The 10,795-nt window shown below is 31.6% G+C and overlaps 1 protein-coding gene across 1 annotated transcript; it reads right to left on the minus strand.

The window, feature by feature from the left end:
* Positions 1–7,281: 7,281 nt before the first annotated feature.
* On the minus strand, positions 7,282–10,127 carry LOC120268355 (60S ribosomal protein L30-like). Its single transcript, XM_039275789.1, has 5 exons — positions 10,018–10,127; positions 9,777–9,882; positions 9,177–9,278; positions 7,579–7,647; positions 7,282–7,503 (listed from the first exon to the last, which is right to left on the minus strand). The coding sequence occupies exons 1-5, from the start codon at positions 10,036–10,038 to the stop codon at positions 7,463–7,465; spliced, it is 339 nt and encodes a 112-aa protein (XP_039131723.1). The 5' UTR covers positions 10,039–10,127; the 3' UTR covers positions 7,282–7,462.
* Between the last annotated feature and the right edge of the window lie 668 nt (positions 10,128–10,795).

Consider the following 10,795-nt stretch of genomic DNA (forward strand, 5'->3'; position numbering starts at 1 on the left):
AGACTTGACATCCAGCACTCAAGATCTTTCAGTGGCATCTTCAAGCTTTAGTTTCACTGAAGAAAATGATTCAATATCGAGGGAGGTATCTTTGATTGAAGAGCATGATGTTATCAAAATGGTATATCCTGAAGCTGAGACTGATTTCAGTGAGTCAGTTATTTCCGTGGTTCCAGAACCAGCTACTGTGCAACATATCCATCACTCAAATTTGTCTTCAGCAGTGAGTGATTCAAACAATATGGAAACATGTCATGTGAATGAGTCCATGAGGTGTTCTACTTCTAAAGAGTATGAAAACTTGGGAAATCCTACAGAGAGAGTTGATTTTGAAGAATTTCAACCAAGTATTCTGGATCTACCTCCAATTCCTGAGAACCCTCATGAATCTGTTCTTGAACATGAGTCATGACGGCTCTGGGGAACTTATTTCTACTGTTAGTCATACTGGTTTGCAAGTATTTGAAGAGTTCAATGCTGATATGTATGATCTTCAGCAAGAGCTTTCTTCCAAAAGCTTGATTGCTGGGCTTTTGGAAACTAATGCTCAGATTTCTTCATCTGGAGTTTCCTTTTTTGATAGTGAATTTTCTGGTTTACTGGCAGCAGATCAATCAGAAACCAGGAATGACTCTGACATTAAATGTGATAGTGGTTCGATTTGTTCAGATATGGACTTTGGCGAAGTCCTTAACGAGACAAAGGACTTAAAAGAAATTGATGAAGAGTTGCTGTCAGAATTGGATGTGGTTGGTGACTTCCGTGCAGTGAAACCGGCATCTGATCAAGAGCTCTCTGGAATTGAATTACCATCTGGTTTGGAGCCGCCTGTTGAAACCATGGATAAGATGGAGCAGACTGTATATAAAGCCTAAGCTGCATGTCCTTGACGCATTCCATTTTGATGGGATTGGTTTGGTATCTGATGAACTTGTCGAAGGAGCTGATCCACCTTTAGCTGCAGGATTTATGGTTGCAAAGCATACTGCCACAAACCTTGAAGGTGGATTGAGTGGATTGGATGACTTTGATGAAGATCAAGAACCTGCAGGAACAAATTCAGAGTTGCTTGTTCTGGAGGCAAAATCAATTGATGATATCAATTTGGCTTTCCATCAACTGAGCCAGTCAGATTTAGTTAATCTTGTACGAGATGAAGCTGGACCTTCAGAACTCTTGCCATTCGAAAGTCATACAGAGTTGATCGATGTGCACTCTGGCATGCAGCTTGTTGAAGCTAGATCTCTTGATGACATACATCTGGCTATGAATCAACTTTCAGCCATGGTTGAGAACTCAAAAAAATCAGTTGAAAGTGAAGATGAATCTTCTGAAGTCATAGATTCAGAATTGGTAGAAACTCACTCAGAACTGCAAGTTGTTGATGCGACAACGCTGGAAGACATACAATTGGCTATGAAACAGCATTCGAAAGCCACGGTTACTGACCAAAATAAAACAATCGAAGACGTAGATGAATCTTCTGTAGCTGAATCTAGCCAAATGCATCCAGATTCAGAATTGCTACTTCTTGAGGAGAAATCTCCTGACTTGGTGGAGACTCACTCAGAACTGCAAGTTGTTGAAGCATCAACTCTTGATGAGATTCAGTTGGTTATGAAACAGCTTTTGAATGACACAGTTATCGATCAAAATAAATCAATTGAAGGTGCAGATCAATCTAGCCAAATGCATCCAGAGTCAGAACTGGTAGTTCTTGAGGCAAAATCTATTGAAGATATCAGTTCAGCTTTCAAACAGCTTCACGAAGGGGGTTATATCGATGAATCTGTATACTCTGAAGTTGGACCATCCGAGGCCATGGAGGCTCATTCTGACCTGCAGGTTATCGAAGCAAAATCACTTGACGATATACACATGGTTTTGAGGCGGCAATCTGATGGTACAATTGAGCATCCTTCGATACCAATTGAATCCCAAAATCGATCAACTGAAATTCTTGAAGCACAACCAATTCAAGAGATTGTTGATGGCTCGGAAACAGAACAGCAAACCAAAATCTCGACTGAAGTTTGAAATAGTTTTTATAGTTTGAACTTCATATCGTCACAGAAGGTAAATATAGTTCAAGCTCGAGTGGTTCCAGTTTATGCATTTTTCTTTTATATTTTTGGGATTTCCATTTCATTTATCGGTTTGTTCTTTTGGGTGATCATTTGCTTGATTGCTTTTGGTTATTGAATTTGTGGTGAAGTTTTGACAGATGGTGTTGGAAAATTATGTGTTTCTTCATTGAGGTATTGTTTGATTTGAGGATGATTGTTTTGTTTTGTTGGAGCAAGCTTCTGAACAGAAGACTTCACTTTGTAAAAATATCTGATATTTGTGAATGATTGATGATTTTTTTTTCCTTTGTAATTTTTTTTATTGTAATATTTCCTTGCAGTTGTTTATGGAAGGTAGAATATCCTATTTAGTTCTTCTAATATAATCAATCTGCCTTTTATGTCTCTAATATAATTTGTCCTTATGAGATTTTTCTATTTTAATATTTAAAAATGTAAGTCTTCATAGAGATTTTTTAAAAATAAATTATATTAAGAGGGATTTATATTTTTCAAATATTAAAATAGAGGGATCATAAAAATAAAAATAAATCATATTAGAGGACTCAAAAAAGCAAATTGACTATATTAGATAGACTAAATTATTATGTTATAATTACTTATTTTGATAGCATTAGTATGGATTAATTCGCTGAAATTTTTCATGATTTAATTATAAATATTTATTTTTCTATAAAATATTTATAAAGTATTAGCACAAGGCATAGGGCCTAATCTTGGTCATTTCATGCCCTTGTGGTTACAAATAACAAAGTGAAAAATATAAGCTGAAGATGAGTAAAATCCATAGACAAATCCAATTAAATAATTAGTTTTTGGTCCCAAAAATTTTTAATTATTTATTGGATCTCTGAAAGATTTTTTCCCCATATTATCAAATCCCAAAAATAAAAAAAAATGTTTTTTTTTTCTCCCTTCAGATAACCAACCTACTATAAAATTAATAAGATCATAGTATTTTATTTATTGTTAAAAATGGAAATAATTATAACTTATAATTTCAAATGGTCAACTTAATTATAACTCAATATTTTTCATGAAGCCTAATTTGGAGAATCACATGAACAATATGAGTACAATTCATGTATTAAACCTGATACTTTATATTATGTTTTATAGTAATGTCTTTATGTAGTTGTTCATATTAGATGAAATTGTCCATTGGACAATAATGGAATTTTTCAATATGTTTTTTTTTTTTTACAGATTTATTGAATAGTTTATTACCCATTTAATTTACATATTTTGGATTATAACAAATATATTTGTATAAATCATTTAAATTCAAATTTGTCAAATATAATTATAAAGTTTTAATTTGTTTAATATACTATGTTGTTCGTAATTATTTACATGCATTTCATTTATTTTTTTAAGATATTTGTATCAATTTAAAAAAATTATAGAATTTTATTATTTCAATATATAATATTCATTTAATATTTTACAAGGACTTCTGAAAATTGATAATATGTCTGAGCCTTCTTGCTTTATTAGAAACAATGGAAATAAGATTTAAATTCCCTATTTAGCTCTACCTTTTTGTTTAATTAACTAAATGGCTCCAAGGCATTTTATTTGTCAAAATGTCTATAGAGCACTCAAATCATTAGCTGAGTTGTCACATGAGTCTTTACTAGCCATTTGAAATTTTATAAAAAAATAAAGTATTATTATTTTATATATTGTAAATAGATTAGCACATTGTTATTATTTAATAATTATTTTATGAATAACTCGCTTGTATTTAAATGCTTTCAAGTACAAATATGAAAGAAATTGAAAATACATATATTATTTTGCTTATATTACATAATTTCTACTTTGTGTTGGGCAATCAATCCTATAATAACTAAGTCATTTACATAAAGAGTGTACATTATGTCTACTATTTGTGTCTAATCTTTGGTCGTTGAGCGGTGGGTCACCATTAGGGCTGGTAACGGGGCGGAGAATCCCCGATCCCCCCGGGGACCCGACCCGACAGGAACGGAGATTCCCCGGTTCATTCCCCCTGTGGGGACAGGGACGGGGGGCCAACCTGTCCCTGTTTGTTAAATGGGGCGGGGACGAGAATTGCTATCTCCGCCCCGCGGGGTCCCCGTCCCCGGTTAAAAATAATATATATATATATATATAATTTAAATTATTTACAATTTTGCCATTTTTATAAATTATCTCATTAAATTTCGTTTTGCTTAAACATTTGGAGTATTTTGTTTTTGTAAATTTTGTTTTGTTGGTTTGTTGAGCTTTATTTTGAATGATTTTTATATTTATCATGTGTTAGTATGTATTAGTATTAGATTTTTAAAAAAAAAAAATCAAACAAAACTTATAGGTATATGGGGATCCCCACGGGGATCCTCGTGGGGACGGATCCCCGCGGAGATGGGGATTCCCCGTCCCCGACTCTTGCGAGGACGGGGACGGGGAGACCCCTCCCCGTTCCCGCCCCGTCCCATTACCAGCCCTAGTCACCATACAGATTTGGTCCAACCACATGATCAAATAAAGTCATAAATAAAATAAAAATATATTAAATAATAATAATTTTATAAAATAATAATAATAATAATAATAATAATAATAATAATAATAATAATAATGATAATAGTTTATTTAGTTTAAAAAATATCTATGAAGGTGTATACCAAATCACATCTGATGGCCCTATTTTTTTAAATAATGCTTGCAATGTCATTAATAATAATAATAATAATAATAATAATAAATTATAAGATAATAAACAGGTTTAAAAAAATAAATAAATTTTAAAAAACAATACAAAAAATTGTAAACAAAAAAATTGGGCTTAAAAAAGCAACAATAACAACAATAAATGCAAACATCATCATTTTTTTCTTTTAAATTGCCTAGTCAGCACTATTGACTAGGCCACGATTTGGCGGCCATAGAATCATTTTAACAAATAAAGACAATAAAAAACAATAACATGGCTAACTAAAGAAATAGCCCTTTAAATTCAAATAATTTCTAAATTAAAATTATTAGAATAATGTTTTTTAACATAATTAAATTCAAATTATAAGATAAAAACTATTGCAAGAGAAGGTCATTTTTTACATGATCTTTTCAAGGGTTTATATACGGAACTGAAAAGAGTTCATATTATCTCGTTTCAGAACTAAAGTATTTCTTGATTTGACCTATCACAATCTGACATGTGTTATTAATTTGTCTAATGATCTAAAAAATGTAACATAATCATATTAATTGGCAATAATTAAGTTTTTTTTTTCTTGAAACAAGGTTTATAAATGTGTTTTCTTATTAATATCACAAAATATTAACCTAAATAAAAACCATTATTAAAAGAATTTTGAAATTTCTAAATATATATTCTTAATTTTGCATAACATACCAAATTTTAGTACGACACGAAATAAAAATCTTCCTCTCAAAATATAACCCAAGCCTTTGGTCCAAAAAGGTCCAAAAAATCACATTTTATTCTAAAAATACATCATCAAAAATAAAATAAAATAAAATAACATAATAGTTTATTCTCCCAACCAAAAACTGATGTTTTAATTAATCTAATGCTAAAATAATTTACCATCAACCATAAAGTCAAATCTTAATATTTATTTTTGATTTTGAGTTAAGACATCAAAATTTTAGTATAACGCTAAATAAAATCTCCCTCTGAACAATAACCCAGCTTATCTATTTTTCCTTTCAATAAAAACACTTCAGCTTTAAAACTGCATTATAAAAAAACACAAAAAAAAAAATTGTTCATTCACACAACCAAAAACAGATATTTCAACAAAATTAAATTAAATGCCTCAAGTAATTGTCAAAAACACAACATTCAACACTAATTCTACAAGTACGTACAAACATAACTCCCTCTCAAATTTCATTCACATATTCAACTAAATGTGTTCTTAAAAAATTTTTAAATATCTTAATCTTTCAAACTATGCTATTGGCATCAATATACTGCATTCTTTTCTTTTAGATAGCATTTAGTTCGATGTAATTATAAATACAGTGGATTTTCAGTTACAATGTAACTCGCAAATACTTGGAGTTTAAAATACAGTAAAGTCAAATATGATATTTGGTTAGATGTAATTAGAGATGCTCTATTATAAAATTTTATATTTGCTTTGAGGAATTTGTTAATGTATGTGAGGTATGTAATTATCTAAGGTGAGATTACCAACTTACCCTAACATATTTTAAATATATGATAAAACTAAATTAAGTTTTTAAACCTAAATTTTAGTAGACTATTAAACAAATTTTATTGTAAAATTAATTACCAGACATATTAGCATAATTTTATAAAAATTATAAGTTTAACTATCTCTTAATTATTGGTTGTTTTAATTATTTTTAATAATTATTACAAATATTTTCAAAAAAAAATATTTTCTAAAAATATTTTTAAATGATCTCTTACCCTAATTGATCCTGATCTTGCCCATCTTCAACACCGTCTTATTCTTTTCCATCTCTGATTCTGGCATCCTCACCGAGCCTGCGAGCCAAACCGCACTTCGGTTTCATTTCTCTCGTCGTCATGCCGTCGTCATGCAGAAGAGGAGTCTGAAGCCACCCTCTTCAGTTACCGGAAATTTCAAAGACACAAACAATCAATCTCATCCACTGATTTGGACCACCATTGGCATTCCCGGAAAACACCGTTATGCTGTTGTGGCTCCTCTGAGCACTGGTGAGTGGTGTTTGAAGTAATCACTCGGCCACAAGTGAAAGATCTCGTCGGCGGAAAACATCTCATCACCGGCGCAACACATATTCAGTATAGCCGTCAGTGATAGAGGCTTGTGATGGGGTGCAGTAATCAGAGATAAAATTACTTGTTTAAGCTCATGAATTTCTCCCGTGTGAAGGATTTGATTTTACATAATGAATTTTGATTTCTGATGTATTTGGAGTAACATGTAACTCCAAATACACCAAAACAAACACTATCTTACAAAAATTCCAATATATTTTGGCGGCAACATATTTTTGGCTGATATCACAATCACAATTAACTGCAGAGCAATTGGTCTATATGAAAAAAATCAAGCCAGATTGGGAAGAAAATAATGCAATTGCCATCATACTGTATCTATAGCCATGACAATCAAATTGTAATCAAGAAACCATGCATTTTAGCCCAAGGGGGAAAAAAAGAAAAAAAGGCATCCACAAATCAATGAAAACACTAGAAAATCCTCATTGAAGCATTCATCGCACTTTGGGATGTCCCCATTTAATGACGTTCCATAAACACAGTTAAACAATAACAATTCATGAAGTTAACAATAATACAACCCTAATAAACGAAAGCCACAAAACAGACAAAACACAACCTTACTGCTTTCAACTGAATTTCAGTTCTCACCAGGCAGGCTCTTAATGATATCGGAGTCACCTGCAAATATATAACTCATACAATGATTAATGTGAAGATACACGACATGATGAAACAAGTGCAAATCAAACCCACCTGGATCAATGATGCTTAAGCAACAAACTCTGTAGTACTTGCCACATGCTGTTCCAAGATCCACATTATCTGGCATCAAATGAATACATCATACATTAAATGGGGAAGGATAATATGGGGAAAAAAACAGCAAGAAGCCAGTTGATAACATGTAACCAGGACATGCAAAACTGTGAGACAGCCATCATTTCGTTCACAACATTAAATAACCACAAACCAGCAGAAAACCATGCAATTGGAGAAACAATTGCCATGGTCCGGACATAAATCTAGAATCCATGAGAAATACAGTCATGGTAAACAATACATATAGGATGAATGAGGCAAAAAAAGAAACTAGTAGTGTCATCAACAAATTTGAAGATGATCAGAAATAAACATCCTCCTTTCTCAGCCAGCAGAAAGTGGTTTATCAATATATACTTTGCCTCCAAATTAAAATTACATTTTTTTATTAAATTATCAACCTAACCCTCAATTGAACATTTTTTTTCTCAAGTATCCTTTCAAGTGGTATCAAGTATAGGAAATTCCTATACTTCCAACATCACTAGTTAGATTAAAGGAATATAAAATGGAAAGGTTGACCAACAAGGATTGACATTCTAAAGATTATAAGGTTAGTGGACTTGACTACTTCCTGCAATATTCTGTCTATCTCACATCAGTGCCCTTCTAGCGTACATGGCTTGTCCAACACCATCCCCCAGCTATCAACAAGAAACAAAAATTTTCTACTTCATATAACTTAGGTTGTTTAAAGATTCTTTTATACATCTCTATCAAACAAAAATAAATGAATCATCAAGAGGAACTCAAATAACATGACAATAACAAAATATTGAGTTCCTAAAGAAGCTCACAGCAACCACAGCACCGTACAAATCCAGCAAGATGTGGCAATCGAAATGTAGAAGAACAACACACAACTAAACCTGAATATAGGTGGGGGCATCATAATCACGCTATGAAACAACACATTTCAAAATCTTCAAACCAACTGGAAAAGTAACTCCTGATTTAAGTATTTATCTGAGCCACGCTTTTATGAAGCAAAAAATTAGAAAAACTACCTCAGAATAAGGTTAGGTTTCTCTTGAGCAACTGACTGACATTCTCTCTACAAGAGTTTGAAAATAAAGACCTCTCTGAAGTCCAGTCATCAGTGGTGGACATTTCTAAAATGTGGCTTAGATTTTATGACAACAACCTCCTTTGACCTCTCATTGATTTAAAAGTTTAAAAATAAAATAAAAAATAAAAGCAAAATAAGTGAAGACTTCATTTGGCTTTAGAATTCTCAAAAAGAAACAATAACTATTATTTTGAATTGTTTAAAGGTTACTCTATGTCTTATCACAAACAAATGTAGTACAACAAAATATAAAACAAATTTAAAATACTACAATAGAATTTTCAGATACAAAAGAAACAGAATATAAGTAGAAACTATCAGGCAAGTGTTACAGTTCATTGTTTGATGCAACTTCAAAAGTTTCAAAGACCACATACAACAAACCCAATTATAATTGCCTTTGTACAATTAAAAATGAAGCGCTAAATAAGAGCTTAAAAAAAATATTGGCTGATAAACTTACTTCCATTGAAATGATGAACCCCAATCTTCCCCAACATAGCATAGTACTCAATTTCTGATTTCCGCAGAGGTGGGCAGTTGTTTGCAATGAGAATCAACTTTGCTGCATTTAAAAAAGATAAAATATTACAAACCATTAAGAATATAATTTGTCTAGTAAAGATGGCACAAAGTTCTCAATCAACCACTCCAAAACATAAATGGAGGAAATGAAATTTAATCATTATACATTCACAGATAAGAACTAAAACAACAATTCTAAACAAAAAATAAAATAAAATAACAGTGATTCAACATAAGAATATTTAAATCTTTAAAAAATATATAAGCATTACCAACATTTCAATTTGATAAAATGATTCCCAAACAAATGCAAGACAAAGTTCCACTTGATACATCAATGTTCAGCCGCTAACACTAAAAATCCTAACTTTACTCATTTCAGTATCCGTATTTCAATCTAGTAATACTCTCATCTTGTAAGCTCACAAAGGAAAGAATGACGCAATCAAAATCACAACCCATGGCACAACACCCATCAAAAACGCAATTTAATTTAGTATCCATCAGAGGAAACAAGAAAAGCAATAGATTTGTGAACCTTTAGAGTTCCTGATAGTCCTGAGAACAGTCTTGTAACCAAGAGTATACTTCCCACTCTTCATCACAAGCGCAAGCCTGTTGTTTATGCTCTCATTCGTCTTCTTCTGCATCAAATAAAGGAGAAAAAAATGAGAAATTTATCACACTATCAGGGGGAAATCGAATGAACAGAAGCGAGATGATTCGTATGGTGCTGTGAGCAAAGATCGAAGAAAAATAAATCCAAGGAAAAAGGGTACCGTCTTCTTGGTTGGCGCCATCGCTGAGGAGCTCGAAGGAGGCGGGGAGGAGAAGAAGCCCTAGATCTCTTCGGAAGCCCTCGCCGCAGACGGAACCCTAATCAGATTTTTTGTAGGTATTTAAATAAAACCAGTTGAACATAATTACCAAACTGCCCTTCTAGGATTTTTATATATTTATTTTATTTAATTTTCCTTTTTAATTTATTGACTTATAACTTTTAGGATTATTTTTTTTAGTTGTAAACAGGATTTTATAATGAATTTCATATTATTATTACTTAGTTTTTATTATAATAAAATTTGATTTATTTATTTATTTTATTGGCTAATAAGGATGTTTGGTGTGAAAGTGTTGCACCAGTTTGTTTTGGTGATTTTTATAAATGTCACTATTATTACTTAGTTTGTGTGCCCCCACCCAAAATGTTTTCTTAAATTGTTAAAATTTTGTACAAATAAAATGGCAAATGATCAACAATTGTCCCCCAAAGATTTGAATATTAATGTGGTATGTGTTTTTTATGTTAATGTCTTATTTCAGTTTGTATCAAGAAGTTATCGTTCTTAGTTAATTTCAATTAATTAACAAAAAAAAGTTGATAAATCCTTAGAAACTAGAAAATTTCTAGTGTTAATGAGAAATGCGTGCACTGTTATGTGGTTTTAGTTGTACTCTATTAATTGATTTTTTATTTTTTATTTATAAAAAACTCTGTGGAATAAAGCACATTGTAGATATGGATTATATAATTGATTTGTTTCAATTGTTTTTGTT

This window comes from Dioscorea cayenensis, chromosome 9, assembly GCF_009730915.1.
Source record: "Dioscorea cayenensis subsp. rotundata cultivar TDr96_F1 chromosome 9, TDr96_F1_v2_PseudoChromosome.rev07_lg8_w22 25.fasta, whole genome shotgun sequence".
Classification (NCBI taxonomy): Eukaryota; Viridiplantae; Streptophyta; class Magnoliopsida; order Dioscoreales; family Dioscoreaceae; genus Dioscorea; species Dioscorea cayenensis.

Excerpts from the sequence above, each read along its gene's own strand:
- LOC120268355 (XM_039275789.1), bottom strand. The coding sequence starts at position 10,038 with ATGGCGCCAACCAAGAAGACG. Across the intron at positions 9,883-10,017 it reads TGGCGCCAACCAAGAAGACG|AAGAAGACGAATGAGAGCAT; the intron begins GTACCCTTTTTC and ends TATTTGATGCAG. Across the intron at positions 7,504-7,578 it reads CTTAAGCATCATTGATCCAG|GTGACTCCGATATCATTAAG; the intron begins GTGGGTTTGATT and ends ATATATTTGCAG.